Below are 19,165 nucleotides of genomic sequence, written 5' to 3'. Positions count from 1 at the left end.
TTTGCAGTGGTCTGATACTCCTTCCATTTCAATATTATCACTTGCACAGTGCTCCTTGGGATGTTTAAAGCTTGGGAAATCTTTTTGTATCCAAATCCGGCTTTAAACTTCTTCACAACAGTATCTCAGACCTGCCTGGTGTGTTCCTTGTTCTTCATGATGCTCTCTGCGCTTTTAACGGACCTCTGAGACTATCACAGTGCAGGTGCATTTATACGGAGACTTGATTACACACAGGTGGATTGTATTTATCATCATTAGTCATTTAGGTCAACATTGGATCATTCAGAGATCCTCACTGAACTTCTGGAGAGAGTTTGCTGCACTGAAAGTAAAGGGGCTGAATAATTTTGCACGCCCAATTTTTCAGTTTTTGATTTGTTAAAAAAGTTTGAAATATCCAATAAATGTCGTTCCACTTCATAATTGTGTTCCACTTGTTGTTGATTCTTCACAAAAAAATACAGTTTTATATCTTTATGTTTGAAGCCTGAAATGTGGCAAAAGGTCGCAAAGTTCAAGGGGGCCGAATACTTTCGCAAGGCACTGTATGCAGACAGTCATTTCTGTAAAACACCCACAACCTTCTTGCACTGGTATCAGTCAGCCTCAAAACGTACAGTTATGTTGAGAAAAGGAACACTGAGAATATAAGTTTGAGCAGAAGAGTGAAGGACTGCAAAAAGAGGCATTGAAAAAGAGAAAGGAAAATGACATGAATCAAAGAGAGGAGAGGAAAGGGAAACAGAAACAATGTTTTATTGAGAGGTCAACAGCAAATAAACAACAGTGAAGCTTGAGTACAGGATGGAGAAGGAGAGATGACCCATAGAACTAGAACTCATCTGATTATTTCTATGGATGGAACACAGATCCTCAAACAGAATGGAGAGAAGCAGGCGAGAGAACAGGAAGAGGAAACCAGACAACGTCATAGAGTTTAACAGGACAGAAGAAATAAGGGAAAGCACATTAGAGGTTACGAGCCTGTCAGGCAGAGCGAAGTAAAACCCAGAATGAGGCTGCCATAGAAAAATGATAAAGTGGGGTGAGCATTATGCAAAGCAGAGAGAAGATGGATAGAAGCTCAACAATGAAAATAAGAAAAAATGTTTTGTTACAGTTAATTAGTTGAGAGAAGTAATGGCTCCTGAATGCTTTTTTGACAAGTGAAACTTTTTCAGAATCAGAGGTAGATTGTTAGGAAAGCAAAAACATACGTACATTTTATGCAAATTATAGTTTTCTGGTTCTAGAAGCATTTCAAAAAAGATTACTGTGCACATTTACAATACCAGTGCCATTGCTGTCTCTCATAGCTTGTGCTTTTAGTATTGATGTCGTCACATACTCCAACACACAAGCACACACACACACACACTTCAACGTCCTCAAACAGTGCGCTACATCATTGACAAAACTCATCAAAATAAGTTATTTAACTGTATAAAATGTCATTGTACTCTACAATTTGACTCTTGAAAAGTCAAAAGCTCAGACGTTGATCAAAAACGTTTTTTACAAAGGTCACCATGTAGAGAAACCAGTATTGTTGTGCCACTTGAGTTGCAGTATTTCACCATGAAGTCCAGCCAATGAAAAATAAAATGGCTCACATTCAACTCTCTCTGTTAGAATAGTGAAAGAGTAGCTTATAACCCAGGTACGGAGGCAGAAATCTTTACATTCTGAAACCCTGGAACAAATCTGTGGCACAAACAATACAGATTAAGTGTAAAATAAAGATTTTAAATAACTGTCTATACATTAGATCAGGCTCTTTATCCTATATGTATTCTCTGATAGAATAAATAGTGAATAACTACTACAGTATTTACACGTCCAGTCGGTTGGATCGGTCTCCAAGTGGAGGGAGTCAGACAGGAGGTGACACAGAGCTCAGTGATGTCATAACCTGTCCTGAGTTATTGTCCTGGGACTGGCCAATCCCGGATGAGGTGGCGGGGTCACAGAATGGCTTCCAGGCTCCCATTGGGCAGCTCAGTAAGGGGTGAAGCGGTTGTATCCCCCTCTGTACAGACTGGCCTAGAAATAAGTAGAAGATATGATAGATGATGGTGAATCGGTGCCCACCGGCGGGTTGAGACTGATTCCTTTTTGAGGCTTGATTAAAGTCTGGCTCATGGCTAGAAACGATGGTCTGGACTTAGTGGGTCATATGAACACTTTAAACGTTGGAGAGGTACTGCTTATGAGTTTTAAAGAGGCTCACCATTGTTCCGACGCCGTATGTTGCCGTGGGTCCCACTGAATGGTGGTAGGGATCCGTTGCAGCAGCATAAACTCTGCCATATCTGATGGACAGACAAAACCAAACCCCAAATGAGAAAACATACTAAACCAGCATGGTCTCATAGACTAGACGTAACATAGTAAACACAAATCCGGGACACTCAAATTAGTATGATATGTTACGTTTGGTACGGTTATATTTGACAGAAGGTTACTTAAGGCAAAAAGGAAAGGAGGTGGTTCTGAGTGGCTGGGTGGGCGGTTCTGAGTGGCTGGGTGGGCGGTTCTGAGTGGCTGGGTGGGCGGTTCTGAGTGGCTGGGTGGGCGGTTCTGAGTGGCTGGGTGGGCGTTTAACGCAAACGTCATGTTCGAATTTCGTTACGGACAACTTTGGCATTTTAGCTAGAAACTTTGCAATTACTTATTACTTTTTAGCTACTTTGTAACTACTTTGCATGTTAGCTAACTCTTCCCCTAACCCTTTAACATAACTCCTAAACCCTAACCTTAACCCTAGCCTTAACCCCTAGCCAATGTTAGCGACCTAGGTAACATTAGCCACAACAAATTGGAATTCGTATCATACGTATTGCAAATTCTTAACATATTGTACGAATTGTTGCCATTCGTAACATATCATACGAAATGGATGATGAACATCCATAAATGAATACATACAGTGGGGCAAAAAAGTATTTAGTCAGCCACCAATTGTGCAAGTTCTCCCACTTAAAAAGATGAGAGAGGCCTGTAATTTTCATCATAGGTACACTTCAACTATGACAGACAAAATGAGAAAAAAAATCTAGAAAATCACATTGTAGGATTTTTAATGAATTTATTTGGAAATTATGGTGGAAAATAAGTATTTGGTCACCTACAAACAAGCAAGATTTCTGGCTCTCACAGACCTGTAACTTCTTCTTTAAGAGGCTCCTCTGTCCTCCACTCGTTACCTGTATTAATGGCACCTGTTTGAACTTGTTATCAGTATAAAAGACACCTGTCCACAACCTCAAACAGTCACACTCCAAACTCCACTATGGCCAAGACCAAAGAGCTGTCAAAGGACACCAGAAACAAAATTGTAGACCTGCACCAGGCTGGGAAGACTGAATCTGCAATAGGTAAGCAGCTTGGTTTGAAGAAATCAACTGTGGGAGCAATTATTAGGAACTGAAAGACATACAAGACCACTGATAATCTACCTCGATCTGGGGCTCAACGCAAGATCTCACCCCGTGGGGTCAAAATGATTACAAAAATCCCAGAACCACACAGGGGGACCTAGTGAATGACCTGCAGAGAGCTGGGACCAAAGTAACAAAGCCTACCATCAGTAACACACTACGCCACCAGGGACTCAAATCCTGCAGTGCCAGACGTGTCCCCCTGCTTAAGCCAGTACATGTCCAGGACCGTCTGAAGTTTGCTAGAGAGCATTTGGATGATCCAGAAGAAGATTGGGAGAATGTCATATGGTCAGATGAAACCAAAATAGAACTTTTTGGTAAAAACTCAACTCGTCGTGTTTGGAGGACAAAGAATGCTGAGTTGCATCCAAAGAACACCATACCTACTGTGAAGCATGGGGGTGGAAACATCATGCTTTGGGGCTGTTTTTCTGCAAAGGGACCAGGACGACTGATCCGTGTAAAGGAAAGAATGAATGGGGCCATGTATCGTGAGATTTTGAGTGAAAACCTCCTTCCATCAGCAAGGGCATTGAAGATGAAACGTGGCTGGGTCTTTCAGCATGACGATGATCCCAAACACACCGCCCGGGCAACGAAAGAGTGGCTTCGAAAGAAGCATTTCAAGGTCCTGGAGTGGCCCAGCCAGTCTCCAGATCTCAACCCCATAGAAAATCTTTGGAGGGAGTTGAAAGTCCGTGTTTCCCAGCAACAGCCCCAAAACATCACTGCTCTAGAGGAAATCTGCATGGAGGAATGGGCCAAAATACCAGCAACAGTGTGTGAAAACCTTGTGAAGACTTACAGAAAATGTTTGACCTCTGTCATTGCCAACAAAGGGTATATAACAAAGTATTGAGATAAACTTTTGTTATTGACCAAATACTTATTTTACACCATAATTTGCAAATAAATTCATTAAAAATCCTACAATGTGATTTTCTGGGGGAAAAAAATCTCATTTTTTCTGTCATATGATGAAAATTACAGGCCTCTCTCATCTTTTTAAGTGGGAGAACTTGCACAATTGGTGGCTGACTAACTACTTTTTTGCCCCACTGTACCATACCAAACGTATCATTCTAATTTGAGTGTCTTGGATTTTCGTTCACTATGTCCGTCCAGGTTACTAAACAGGTGTGCTAGTACTGTGTTAGAACAAACAGTGAGGCTCCATAGACCAGACTTGAAGACCACACTACCTCAACATTAGAGTGCTGCTTATCTCATGTTCTAAGTCCCCATTTGAAGGAAAAAGTCCTTGAAATCCTCATACAAGCAGAGTCACATTGTCAGTCATTGGGCGCTGCTGCTCACCCATCACTGTATGTTGCTGTGGCAGCGGATGGTGATTGGGCAACTCTGTACGCTGCAGGATACCCTCCCTGATAGGAAAAGAGACATTCAGAGACAAGATAAACTTTTAGCTAAACACAAGGTAGACAGCCTGAAATAAGATGAAATCAGAAGAAAAATGTCCACTTACATAGACTTCAGCCCCATATAATCCATCTTGGTACAACACACTGAAAGGAGACATTCTATCATTCACACAATAAACAGTGAGAATTCAATCATTTACACTCACAATGGAAATGGTTATTCATTTTAAAATAGATTTATTGAAGATAGAAATGATCTTACCCAGGGTAGGCGGGCATGGCAGTGGGTCCGGCTGCAGCAGCTGAGCGAATTGTGTTGTAGACAGCCCGGCCCCGCCCACGCAGTGGTGAGCCCCGATAGGCCAGGGTGGGAGCAGCTACGGGGTAGGGGAAACTGGCAACTGAGGAGAGAGAGAAAGAGAGAGAGCTTACAGTACCCACTAGGATATGTACTGTAGCCACCCTGCCTTTAGAAGCAGGTTTATTGACTCCCCTAAGGGAACATGCTTTCTTGGAGCCATCGATAAGAGTGGTTGAGTATCACAGGTGGGATCTGAACCATGGTCTCCTGCTCGGGAAACCCACGTCTTAACCATTAGACCTAAATAGTACTCCTCCTTGGTGATGAGGTAGCAAGGCCTCATCACAAGAGTCTGACTGACCTCCGCTACAAGGGGTCATGAATTCCGATTGGGTTTGATAGGGATACAGTACTAGAACATATATGACAAGGACAAACTAATATTGAAATAATCAAACTCACCCGAAAACTCACATTGAAACTCACCGGTGTAGAGTTCAGGTGCATACATCGCTCCCATGACAGGGTTGATCTTCCATCCGGGGGCTACGAAGAGAGAGAGAGAGAGCCAGAGAGTGAGAGCAAGAGAGAAGTTAAGAGAGAGAAGGAGAGAGAGAGAGAGAGAGAGAGAGAGAGAGAAAGAGAGAAAGGGAGAGAGATGTTGAGAGAAGGAGAGAGAGAGAGAGAGAGAGAGAGAGAAGGAAAGAGAAAGGGAGAGAGAGAGAGAGAGAGAGAGAGAGAGAGAGAGAGAGAGAGAGAGAGAGAGAGAGAGAGAGAGAGATGTTGAAAGAAGGAGAAAGAGGTTAAACAACAAGTAAAGGAAGATAGAGACAGTGGAGATCATGGAGAATAAAGGGAAAACACAGACACAGTTCAGAAGTACAGAGTGCATGTCCAACCCCTCCCACATGCCACGGAAAGAGGTATCTTACCTGAAACCTCACCATTCACAAGTGGTGTTTGGGGTTTCTTGGTGACTATTCTGGCTGTAGCATTGTTCACCTGCACAGACAGAGGGTACAATTTCTTAGAAAGACAGACAGATAAACAGATATTCAAGATATACATACTATAGAGTTATTCCTCACCTCAACCTTCCTCCCCTCAACGATCGTTCCGTTCAGTTTTTCCCTCGCTCGGTCTGCCTCCATTGCGCTCTCAAAGGTCACGAATCCAAAACCCTGAGAGATGGAAGGAGAAACATTTCTGATTGTCCAACTTGTCATTGTCTTGGTAAGGCAAAAAACAATAGGGCAACCAGGTTTCATTTGTTCAGTTTGTCATTTCTGATATTGAGTGGTCTCTCACCTTTGACCCTCTCTCATTAAAGATAATCTCCACATCCAGGATCTTGCCAAATTGCTGAAAGACAAAACCAGATCACAATCTTGTCCACAGGTTATCATTGAGGTTATACGAGATGACAATGTTTCGTAGGATGACTTCATGTCTTGTGGATAATAAACCTGGACATAACCAATGGTTGTGTCTCTCACCCCAAACATCTGTCTGAGGTCCGGGTCTCTGAAGCGGAAGGGGATGTTGGAAACGTGGAGACGCTTGGGCTGGGCCTTGCCTGACCCCTCCTCATCGCTACCACTTCCTGCTCCGCCCCCTGATGACACTGACACGCTCAGAGCCTGGGAGTCAGAGGTCACCGGAACCAGGGCATCGTCCTGGGTGAGAGAAGAGGAGGAGGAGAGGAAGAGAGGAAGAAGAAAAGGACAAAAAGAAAGAATAGAGGAGATGAGGAGGAAAGAAAGGAAGTAAAGGAAGGGGAAAGGAAGGAGAGGAGTGAAGGAAGAAGAGGAGACAGAGAATAGACAGAGGAAGAGCAGGAGACAAAGAAAAAGAAGGCGGAAAGGATGGGGAGAGGAGGAGGATAGAAGGACAGAGAGCAGGAGAAGAAGGAAAAGAAGGAGGAAAGGATGGGGAGAGGAGGATAGAAGGACAGAGAGCAGGAGAAGAAGGAAAGGATGAGGAGAGGAGGAGGATAGAAGGACAGAGAACAGGAGAAGAAGAAAAAGAAGGAGGAAAGGATGAGGAGAGGAGGATAGAAGGACAGAGAACAGGAGAAGAAGAAAAAGAAGGAGGAAAGGATGGGGAGAGGAGGAGGATAGAAGGACAGAGAACAGGAGAAGAAGGAAAGGATGAGGAGAGGAGGAGGATAGAAGGACAGAGAACAGGAGAAGAAGAAAAAGAAGGAGGAAAGGATGGGGAGAGGAGGATAGAAGGACAGAGAACAGGAGAAGAAGGAAAGGATGAGGAGAGGAGGAGGATAGAAGGACAGAGAACAGGAGAAGAAGAAAAAGAAGGAGGAAAGGATGGGGAGAGGAGGAGGATAGAAGGACAGAGAACAGGAGAAGAAGGAAAGGATGAGGAGAGGAGGAGGATAGAAGGACAGAGAGCAGGAGAAGAAGAAAAAGGAGGAAAGGATGAGGAGAGGAGGAGGATAGAAGGACAGAGAGCAGGAGAAGAAGAAAAAGAAGGAGGAAAGAATGAGGAGAGGAGGATAGAAGGACAGAGAACAGGAGAAGAAGGAAAGGATGAGGAGAGGAGGAGGATAGAAGGACAGAGAGCAGGAGAAGAAGAAAAAGAAGGAGGAAAGAATGAGGAGAGGAGGATAGAAGGACAGAGAACAGGACAAGAAGGAAAGGATGAGGAGAGGAGGAGGATAGAAGGACAGAGAGCAGGAGAAGAAGAAAAAGGAGGAAAGGATGAGGAGAGGAGGATAGAAGGACAGAGAACAGGAGAAGAAGGAAAGGATGAGGAGAGGAGGAGGATAGAAGGACAGAGAGCAGGAGAAGAAGGAAAGGATGAGGAGAGGAGGAGGATAGAAGGACAGAGAGCAGGAGAAGAAGAAAAAGGAGGAAAGGATGAGGAGAGGAGGAGGATAGAAGGACAGAGAACAGGAGAAGAAGAAAAAGAAGGAGGAAAGGATGGGGAGAGGAGGATAGAAGGACAGAGAACAGGAGAAGAAGGAAAGGATGAGGAGAGGAGGAGGATAGAAGGACAGAGAACAGGAGAAGAAGAAAAAGAAGGAGAAAAGGATGGGGAGAGGAGGATAGAAGGACAGAGAACAGGAGAAGAAGGAAAGGATGAGGAGAGGAGGATAGAAGGACAGAGAACAGGAGAAGAAGAAAAAGAAGGAGGAAAGGATGGGGAGAGGAGGAGGATAGAAGGACAGAGAACAGGAGAAGAAGGAAAGGATGAGGAGAGGAGGAGGATAGAAGGACAGAGAGCAGGAGAAGAAGAAAAAGGAGGAAAGGATGAGGAGAGGAGGAGGATAGAAGGACAGAGAGCAGGAGAAGAAGAAAAAGAAGGAGGAAAGAATGAGGAGAGGAGGATAGAAGGACAGAGAACAGGAGAAGAAGGAAATGATGAGGAGAGGAGGAGGATAGAAGGACAGAGAGCAGGAGAAGAAGAAAAAGAAGGAGGAAAGAATGAGGAGAGGAGGATAGAAGGACAGAGAACAGGAGAAGAAGGAAAGGATGAGGAGAGGAGGAGGATAGAAGGACAGAGAGCAGGAGAAGAAGAAAAAGGAGGAAAGGATGAGGAGAGGAGGATAGAAGGACAGAGAGCAGGAGAAGAAGGAAAGGATGAGGAGAGGAGGAGGATAGAAGGACAGAGAACAGGAGAAGAAGAAAAAGGAGGAAAGGATGAGGAGAGGAGGAGGATAGAATGACAGAGAGCAGGAGAAGAAGAAAAAGGAGGAAAGGATGAGGAGAGGAGGATAGAAGGACAGAGAGCAGGAGAAGAAGGAAAGGATGAGGAGAGGAGGAGGATAGAAGGACAGAGAACAGGAGAAGAAGAAAAAGGAGGAAAGGATGAGGAGAGGAGGATAGAAGGACAGAGAACAGGAGAAGAAGAAAAAGAAGGAGGAAAGGATGAGGAGAGGATAGAAGGACAGAGAACAGGAGAAGAAGAAAAAGAAGGAGGAAAGGATGAGGAGAGGAGGATAGAAGGACAGAGAGCAGGAGAAGAAGGAAAGGATGGGGAGAGGAGGAGGATAGAAGGACAGAGAGCAGGAGAAGAAGGAAAGGATGAGGAGAGGAGGAGGATAGAAGGACAGAGAAGAGGAGAAGAATATAAAAAAGGTTTCAAGGGAAAGGCAGAGAAAGAAGGGGGGAGATTACAGAGGAAACTAAGGACATGTTGCCAATTGGTCCATGCACTTGTACACCTCTGAATAGACAACTAATTTACAATTTAGTAAAAGGATTCTGAGATAAAAACAGATTTTTTCCACAAAATGTTTCTTTAAAATCTATCAAAACAGTTCACATGTTCTGGTATAGTGTCCCATTACAGAGGCATTGCATTGGATTGGAAAAATTGTGATAATTTTAATTGAATCAAGTGATCACAACTCAGTCCAAATAAGCATTCAGCACCCAGTGATCCTTCTCAGGCAGGAGTGAGGAGGCGTGAACAGTACCTCATTTTAGTGAGGCGTTTAAATACATGCCCGTTAGAAAATTTTGAAAAATATGTAGAGCAGAGGAGGCTGGTGGAAGGAGCTATAGAAGGATGGGCTCAATGTAATGGCTGGAAAGGAATACATGGAACGGAGTCAAATAAGTTGTTTCCATGTGTTTGATGTGTTTGGTACCATTTCATCAATTCCATTCCAGCCATTACAATGAGCCCGTCCTCCTATAGCTCCTGCCACCAGCCTCCTCTGCTGTACACTAACTAAATATTAGGCTACATAGTCATGTTGATTCAGTTATAACAACCAGCCAATACTGAAAGTAACAGCTTCCCCAACATAAATACTTTGGAGGAACTGTAACTAAATACAATATCATACTGAACATAATTGTGATGAATTATACTTAGAAATTCATAATAACCTTGTAGTTCAGGTGACATAGATTATATAGCGACGTAAACAGTAAGCCTGCAGGAATACATTTTCATAATATAATCTCATTAAAATGCCCCCATGCAAAACCATACAGGATATAGTAATGTGCTTCAAAACCAAAACATCCACTATCCCAAAATGCACCACGATGCCAGTGTCTGTCTGTTGGTCCTCCAAAAACCAAGGGATTATATGAGTCCAAACAAGAAAATTAAGATGAAAAAAAATATTACACCAAAAAAATGAGTGAGCGAGAGCAGTGGGGGAGATAGGAGAGAGGGAGATAGCAGTGGGGGAGATAGGGGAGAGGGAGATAGCAGTGGGGAGATAGGGGAGAGGGAGATAGCAGTGGGGGAGATAGGGGAGAGGGAGATAGCAGTGGGGGAGATAGGAGAGAGGGAGAGAGCAGTGGGGGAGATAGGAGAGAGGGAGATAGCAGTGGGGAGATAGGAGAGAGGGAGATAGCAGTGGGGAGATAGGAGAGAGGGAGATAGCAGTGGGGAGATAGGAGAGAGGGAGAGAGCAGTGGGGAGATAGGAGAGAGGGAGATAGCAGTGGGGAGATAGGAGAGAGGGAGATAGCAGTGGGGGAGATAGGGGAGAGGGAGATAGCAGTGGGGGAGATAGGAGAGAGGGAGATAGCAGTGGGGGAGATAGGAGAGAGGGAGATAGCAGTGGGGAGATAGGGGAGAGGGAGATAGCAGTGGGGGAGATAGGAGAGAGGGAGAGAGCAGTGGGGAGATAGGAGAGAGGGAGAGAGCAGTGGGGGAGATAGGAGAGAGGGAGATAGCAGTGGGGAGATAGGAGAGAGGGAGATAGCAGTGGGGAGATAGGAGAGAGGGAGATAGCAGTGGGGGAGATAGGAGAGAGGGAGATAGCAGTGGGGGAGATAGGGGAGAGGGAGATAGCAGTGGGGAGATAGGAGAGAGGGAGATAGCAGTGGGGGAGATAGGAGAGAGGGAGAGAGCAGTGGGGAGATAGGAGAGAGGGAGATAGCAGTGGGGAGATAGGAGAGAGGGAGAGAGCAGTGGGGAGATAGGAGAGAGGGAGAGAGCAGTGGGGAGATAGGAGAGAGGGAGATAGCAGTGGGGAGATAGGAGAGAGGGAGATAGCAGTGGGGGAGATAGGGGAGAGGGAGATAGCAGTGGGGGAGATAGGAGAGAGGGAGATAGCAGTGGGGGAGATAGGAGAGAGGGAGAGAGCAGTGGGTGAGATAGGAGAGAGGGAGAGAGCAGTGGGGGAGATAGGGGAGAGGGAGATAGCAGTGGGGGAGATAGGAGAGAGGGAGATAGCAGTGGGGAGATAGGAGAGAGGGAGATAGCAGTGGGGGAGATAGGAGAGAGGGAGAGAGCAGTGGGGGAGATAGGAGAGAGGGAGATAGCAGTGGGGGAGATAGGGGAGAGGGAGATAGCAGTGGGGAGATAGGAGAGAGGGAGATAGCAGTGGGGGAGATAGGAGAGAGGGAGAGAGCAGTGGGGGAGATAGGAGAGAGGGAGAGAGCAGTGGGGGAGATGGGAGAGAGCAGTGGGGGAGATAGGAGAGAGGGAGATAGCAGTGGGGGAGATAGGAGAGAGGGAGATAGCAGTGGGGGAGATAGGAGAGAAGGAGATAGCAGTGGGGGAGATAGGAGAGAGGGAGAGAGCAGTGGGGGAGATAGGAGAGAGGGAGATAGCAGTGGGGGAGATAGGAGAGAGGGAGATAGCAGTGGGGGAGATAGGAGAGAAGGAGATAGCAGTGGGGGAGATAGGAGAGAGGGAGATAGCAGTGGGGGAGATAGGAGAGAGGGAGCAGAGTGCAATGTGAAAGGAAGAATAAAATAGCAAAGAAAACAATAGCAAAAGTGAAAAATATCTTTAAATTGAAAATCAAGGTGAATGCAGGCTTGAAAGAAGTCAGATAAATATTAATGCAAATCAAAATACAGATCCTAATATGCAGAAATGAAAACACAGATATTATTAGCATTATAATATAGGAAGGCTGATAGAAAGAGATGTGCACAATGTCCTCAGAGCAACGATAAGTAATAAATGAAACAAAAAGATAAAGTGAACAAGGCAGGAACTTGCGCAAAAAGCTTGGGTTGGGGTGAGGAGTGGGAGCTGGGAGGCATAGTGCCGGGCAGGGTCAAAGTTCAATGTTCTAAATGTCAGTTTGGGGTCACGGTGCTGCTTTTTTCTGACAAAGGTTAAAGATCATTACTCAAGATTCCCAGGGGGCATGTATTAATAAGTGGGGTAGAAACGGAGGGAGAGGGATAGAGAGACACATTCACACAGAGAGAGAGAGAGAGAGAGAGAGAGAGAGAGAGAGAGAGAGAGAGAGAGAGAGAGAGAGATTCACACAAACACATACAGTACATACAGGCTACTGCTATGTTGTTATATACTGGCTTCCCATGGCAGCATGGTTCACACAAACACCACCTCCTCATCATCCTCACACACACACACACACCAGAAACATGGGAAGTGGGACAGTGAAGAGAGGGGAGGGGGGAGTGGAAGAAAGGGGTGGGTGGGTTGGGTTGGATGTTGGTGTCATGTCACGATGCAAAATTGATTTCTGAACCTGGACGATATTTCGGAGGGGGAGGGGTCACCCGTTCGGCCTCCCCTGTTGACCCCACCTCCATGATGTGTGGCGGCGTCTCAACTTTCCCCGAAAATCAGGACGGACCTTGTAAGTCAGGGGCTCTAGTGATGGAATATATAAATGTGGCCATAAAAGTCAGTTATGACATCAGAAAGAGCTGCTGAGGCAGGGAAAAGGACTTCACAGTCACAATGCATTGACCTTGATTCACCATTCACCTCTGTCTTTGTCTAGAGTAATAACCTACAGTATATAAAGCCTACCAGGACACTGGACATAAACATACTTGTACTTGTTTTCCTCATTATAAGTTCAGAAACTAGGCCTTGTTCCTAATGAAACTACAGAAGATCCCATCAAATACATGTCAATTTGTGCTGTAGACTATATGAAAATAAATAGTAGGAAATATTACATTGAACCCTGATAACTTACCTAATAACATGCCATACAATATACCAAAATACATTTAAATTATAATCCTACATTTAAATACTGTGTTGTTCCATTCTCCAGTGTTTTTAACTTCTCCTTTCTCAACTTTCTTTACCCGACCCCCTACCAGTAACCTGGTGCATGATCTTACACAGACATACTGCATGTTAACGGCTTCGGGGTTACCTGCTCTATTTCCAGATAAATGGGAGAGGGAAAGAGAGAGAGAGAGATGGGGGGGATTCACTTTCAAAAATGAATCTCCTCTCAGCTGCCCCTATCTGCTCTGCTGGGTGCCAGAGGAGATTCCCCTACATGGGCACAGGAGTGGAGTTGGGGAGCTAAACATAGAAGTAGCAGGGTCCTCTGTGTGTGTGTGTTCCATGTTACTGACAAAGAATTTCCTCAAACTTTGTATGACATGTTGTTGTTGATTAGAATAAAATCCCCTCATAGAAATAGGTTACAAACAACATGTGATTCCCCCATATACACATACAGTAGCTACATATCTTGATTACAAAGTATCTCTGTCTCTCTATCTTTCCTGGACACTACTTCTATAGTCCCACACCTCCAGTCTATCATGTTGTTCTTACCGTGCTAATGGCTGCCAGAGTGTCAGCCCCTTCGTGTTGCGGGCCCTGATAGACTCTGAGCTGGTGATGCTCCTGGTACTCTGAGTTGGGGTGGGCGGAACTATAGTCTAGAGGAGGAAGTCTGCCTGCAGGTGTGGGAGGAGCTTGTCCTGGTGGAGGGTATGAGGGAGGCTGGGCATAGACCTGGGGGAGGGTGGGGTCACCACTGCCAGGGCAGGCCTCCTGCCCAGGGCCTCCCTGGGATTGAATGAGAGAAGAGAATCAGTCAATAATCAATCAAAATAACATTGTCATAGTATCTATCCAACCTAGCTGTAGGATAAACCATATTGACATTGTAATAGTGAGTGTGACTCTTGTTATAAGAAACATATACATTTAATACTATCACCACATATTCATTAATTACATTAAAAATAGATAGATTCACAGCATACATTCATTGACAATGTGTGACTGCCCATAGAATCATCTCTAATGTAAGCACAAAGACATCAGGCTTCATAAAAGTCATATTCTCTGAGTTTTTGAGTCTAAAATATCACCTGGGAAATGTCTAATGGTTGAGTGGTGCTGGGCAGTTTAGATATGCACAGCTGGTACAAAACTAGAGGACCTTAAGAAAGATCCACACTACAGACTCATACCTACAGTACAGCTCACTATGATAGGTATACCATTCCTTTTGAGTATTCATTCAGGATTCAGCATCCTTTGGAAAAGAGTATCTGGCAAATATCCAATGCTTTACCACTTATGCCGAAACAGTGCACCTACAAACACTTAATTGTAATGAAATATCAACTCCGCACTAAACTGATCCCAGACTAATACCTTCAACATCATCATGATCATCTAATCAATGTACCAAATCCATTCCAATCCATTGATTCTTCAATGTACCAAAATAAACAGCAAGAAAGCAGAGTTCACACAGTGACGTGACCAATTCTCACACAATGAAAAGTGATAGTGGTGACACAGACACAACAGGAGAATAGATGATTGTCTTACCCTGTCACTGCATGTCTGATTCTCTGGTACATTGTCCAACAACTGCCACATGTTTTAATGACGGCTTCCACCCGCCCACTACACCATAAGTTCTACTTAACCACCAATCGCATGACAGGAGTGCTGGGGGGAGGTGGAGCTGGGGTGGCTATGCCAGCTGTGGTCATTTGTACCTGTCAATAACTTTTAACCGCCTCCAACTCCTCACAGAAACACTAAAAACTTAGGAGAGCTACACAAAAATGTGTAATTTCTACATTAAAAGCTAATACTGTAGCCGTACTTCAACTTGCCCACTAAAAGGTCACCTCTAAGAATACTATCCTTATTATTACCCTGTAATTGCTGATGTATTGGCTTTTAAATATTCCTATGCCTTGTAAATATTCATATCATTCCAATACCTTCTTTTTGACCAGACTCTTTGAAGAGACAAAAGCAGGCAGGAAACATTTGGGTAGTTTTATATCTTTCACATTAAAGCACATTAATAAACCCTTATATCTCTACTCTGAAACTGACCAGAGGTCAACCAGAAGATTGGCAGAGCCATTAGTAGATTTTTATGTTGTCCTTTACAGTTGTAAACATAGTAAGTGTCACAAGGTCTAAAGGCCTATATGTCAGACTGGCTGTAATTTAATACAGATTCATGTTGTTCTCTCCAACCTCTTCTCCTCCTCCTCCCCCTCTCTCTCTATCTGTCCATCAGCTGTTGCACTCATCGGATGGGGTGAGATAGGACTGATGGTGAAATTGAAGAGGGCGAAGTGGAGGAAGGTATGAAAGCTGATCTGATCATTAAACCTTGTACGATCAGCTGATTCTGATACGTAACGCAGGGAGAGTGTCCTACATTCTCATAGGTCTAATAAGACAGTGTGGCTACTGCAGGTAAAACCGCAGCATCAAAGGTCTTACTATACTAAGATATGAACTAACACTCACACTTGTCTTTTCCTACTAGCACTGACTTTGCTGATAACTTCATTTATTGAGGATCAACGTAGTTGCTATGACAGTGATGTGCGGTTGTCCCACCTTGCTATCTTAAGATGAATGAACTCACTGTAAGTCACTCTGGATAAGAGCATCTGCTAAATGACTAACATGTAAATGTAATGTTAAATATAAGATATACTATCTTAGTTCACTAGGAGTGGAAAAGGAACACCTTGTCTGTGTAGGTCTCAGATTCTTCCTATCAAACATCAGGGGTTTCAGTACAAAGTACACGATTTCTCTTGACAGACCACACAGGTGTTCCTCCTATACCTCTGAATTCTTACTTTAGAAATTCCACCGGGAGATGGTCAGGAGTGAGACTGATACCATCTAGAATGCATTAGGTCTCTATAATAGATTTACAGGCATATCATGTACAAGGTTAGTCATTTAGCACATCATCTTACATATAGTGCTTTCAAATGGGCCAAAACAACAACCATGTAAAAAATCAGAGTAAAACCTTTAAAGATAATATGTTTTGACATGTACTACTCTGCATCCTGTCTGCTGATATTGGAAGGCATGTGTGTTGTATATCTGGGTTTATTCCAGGGTTGACGCATAATCATTCAGAAACTGTCCTTTCAGCTTTCACATGGCAGATCCTGGCAATCAGTACACACAGTAACTATGTTAGAGGACATGTCAACACCGACACACATGCCTGTATTGTGTCCCCCCCGCCCCACCTCACCCCCCAATATCTGACCTTCCCAAGCTCACACCATACATGGAGAGTGTCTTATAGGGGGAGATAATATAATCTATTTGATACTAGCACTGGCCACCTTCACACACTCTCTCTCTCTTTGTCTCCCACTCCCAGTACAGTATTACATTGTCAGCAAACAAACATTATACACAGTATCTCTCCATGTGTCTCAACTTTATTTTTGATTGCCATTTGTTCCCCTCTGTCCTTCCTCCCCCTATTCAGCTGTCAGGTCTTAGGGTCAAAGGTCACCGGCTCTGAGACAGGTGGTTGCTGGGACAGCTGCTGGAGGATTTACACTCCGAAGATGACAGGAAACTGCGGATGTGCCCTTTAAGAGGGCTCATAAAGCAGGGGATACAAAAGCACAGACAAAAACACTCACACACCCTATGGTCTACTCTATTCACTATGTTTACACTGAGTGTACAAAACATCTTTCCATGACACAGACTGACCAGGTGAATCCAGGTGAAAGCTATGCTATCTTATTGATGTCACCTGTTAAAACCACTTAAGTCAGTGTAAATGAAGGGGAGAAGACAGATTAAAGAAGGATTTGTAAGCCTTGGGACAACTGAGACATGGATTGTGTCGGTGTGCCATTCAGAGGGTAAATGACAAGACAAAATATTTAATAACGGGGTATGGTAGTAGGTGCCAGGCGCACAGGTTTGAGTGGGTCAAGAACCGCAAGGCTGCTGGATTTCACGCTCAACAGTTTCCCATGTGTATCAAGAATGGTCGACCACCCAAAACACATCCAGTCAATTTGGCACAACTGTGGGAAGCACTGGAGACAACATGGGCCAACATCCCTGTGGAATGCTTTTGACACCTTGTAGCGTCCATGCCCCAACAAATTGAGGTTGTTCTGAGGGCAAAAGGGGTGCAACTCAATATTAGGAAGGTGTTACTAATGATTTGTACACTTAGTGTATATTACATACAGTACAGTAATATGGAACAGGTAATATGATCATAAACACAGATCGTCAGACATTTTACTCCGCTGCTATGTTCTGATCATAGCACAGTACACTGGTCCTCATCCCCTACTTAGGCTACACACTATCAGGATATCAGTGTCCCCCTTATCTGCATGACATGGGAGCCTTCTCTCTCTGTGTTAATCTACTTTTCAAGGAACAGGCTAAAAATACAGGGGCTGTGACACAGAGAGACAAGGAAGACAGATTCCAGACACACATCATATCTGTGCTGGCATTCACCAACGGGTCATCAGGGACTCACGGAACACACACACAAACACACACACACACACACACACACACACACACACACACACACACACACACACACACACACACACACACACACACACACGCACACACACACACACACACACACAATAACAAAACCACCTTAAATATAACTGCCAGTGTGTCATTGCAATTAAAACAAATGGGTTTGGCCCTATCAACAGTATTTAGGCCTAGATGCAGCTGTTTGCAAGCTCATGACACAAATCTACACTGGCAACCAGTTGCTGTGAACTACTCTGAACTAAACATCATAATTTGGATTATTTTGAAATCTAGTTCAATAAACCACTGCTATCATCATCATCATCATGACAAACACAAACAGTATCATTTATAATGTGTAATACTGGGCCTGAATACATTTAATCTGAATGTGATTCAGCATATCCAGTGACTCAAAACCAAACTATCTCAATGACACTTGAGATGAGAGCCATGTATACAGAATTCAATGGGGGCCCATGTTCACACCAACAGCTATGCAGGATAGTTTGCTGATCTCTGTATGTGGCTCTTAGGCTACTGACAGAGTACCAAGAAAGACATCCAATGCTACACACCCGGCCTAAAACATGGTAGGAACAAGGAGAGAGACAGAGGTAGATTACCTGTACTAGGCTGGGGTAACATTGGGCACCCTGGGGATAGACGGGCAGTCCGTAAGGCTGAAGAATCATTGTAGGAGAAGAGAGCATGGTGCATAGCCCGAAAACCACCAGGACAGAGGGAACGGTGGGGAGATGGGAGGACAAGAGAGGGTGAAGGGGGAAAGGGAGAGAATGGTATGCTCAGAGGAGATGAAAAAAACAAGGTAGGAAAATCTAAGAAGAGAGAGTAGAATCCAAGTGATGAAAACACAGAAGGTCCAAGTGAATGAGAGGAAGAGCTGTAAAGTCAGAAGGATAACTGTCTACAGTCAACCTCTCAGCTTTAAAAAATAAAAACAAACTCCCTAAACTAAGAAACAGTCAACCTGTCTAGGTAGGAAGACAGGATATGGCAGAGAAGTTAGAAAGAACACTGCTGTGTGTCTGTCAGCCTGTCAGTTGGTCGGCCTGACAGACAGAAACACATGTAAAGGGTCCCGTTTCAGGGTATTATAAATAGTCCCTGTCTCTCTCTCTCTCTCTCTCTGCCACCTCCACCCCCTCTCTCTCAATCGGTCAATTAGCTACTACTAGGTACCATATGCACGCTCTTCTGTTGTGAGTGCACATGCAACATGTCGTTTGAGTGGGTGTGGTGGTTAGTAGGCTATCACTTTTCTAAAAGCATTAGCTACACTTACAAAAAAAAATAATGAATCAACACACACTCTGGTCCATTTGTTGTGTGTACATCTCTGCTCTTAGTCTCCCAGTAGCACTGACACACACACACACACACACACACACACACACACACACAGCCCCGACATAGGATGCCGGGCTAATACACATAATAATACCGTTACACATTTTTAAAGATATTTTCTAAACTATGTTCAATAACCGAAGAGGCCTACACAACAGCTCACAA

At 44.3% G+C, this 19,165-nt stretch overlaps 1 protein-coding gene across 8 annotated transcripts; it reads right to left on the bottom strand.

The window, feature by feature from the left end:
• Positions 1–741: 741 nt before the first annotated feature.
• Positions 742–18,723, bottom strand: LOC139388683 (RNA binding fox-1 homolog 1, like). 8 transcript variants are annotated; one of them, XM_071135510.1, is made up of 12 exons: positions 18,256–18,723; positions 13,628–13,864; positions 6,626–6,805; positions 6,438–6,491; positions 6,218–6,310; positions 6,062–6,131; positions 5,604–5,675; positions 5,091–5,229; positions 4,933–4,987; positions 4,764–4,831; positions 2,234–2,315; positions 742–2,046 (listed from the first exon to the last, which is right to left on the bottom strand). In XM_071135510.1, the coding sequence occupies exons 1-12, from the start codon at positions 18,340–18,342 to the stop codon at positions 2,002–2,004; spliced, it is 1,182 nt and encodes a 393-aa protein (XP_070991611.1). In that variant the 5' UTR covers positions 18,343–18,723; the 3' UTR covers positions 742–2,001. The 8 variants fall into 8 exon arrangements, with proteins under 8 accessions (XP_070991611.1, XP_070991627.1, XP_070991619.1 ...); XM_071135526.1 differs by having other exon boundaries at positions 4,933–4,972; XM_071135518.1 differs by having other exon boundaries at positions 5,616–5,675.
• Between the last annotated feature and the right edge of the window lie 442 nt (positions 18,724–19,165).

Source organism: Oncorhynchus clarkii, chromosome 3, assembly GCF_045791955.1.
Source record: "Oncorhynchus clarkii lewisi isolate Uvic-CL-2024 chromosome 3, UVic_Ocla_1.0, whole genome shotgun sequence".
NCBI classification, from domain to species: domain Eukaryota; kingdom Metazoa; phylum Chordata; class Actinopteri; order Salmoniformes; family Salmonidae; genus Oncorhynchus; species Oncorhynchus clarkii.
The sequence above is the reverse complement of the archived record's forward strand: the minus strand, read 5'-3'. Positions and strand labels throughout refer to the sequence as shown.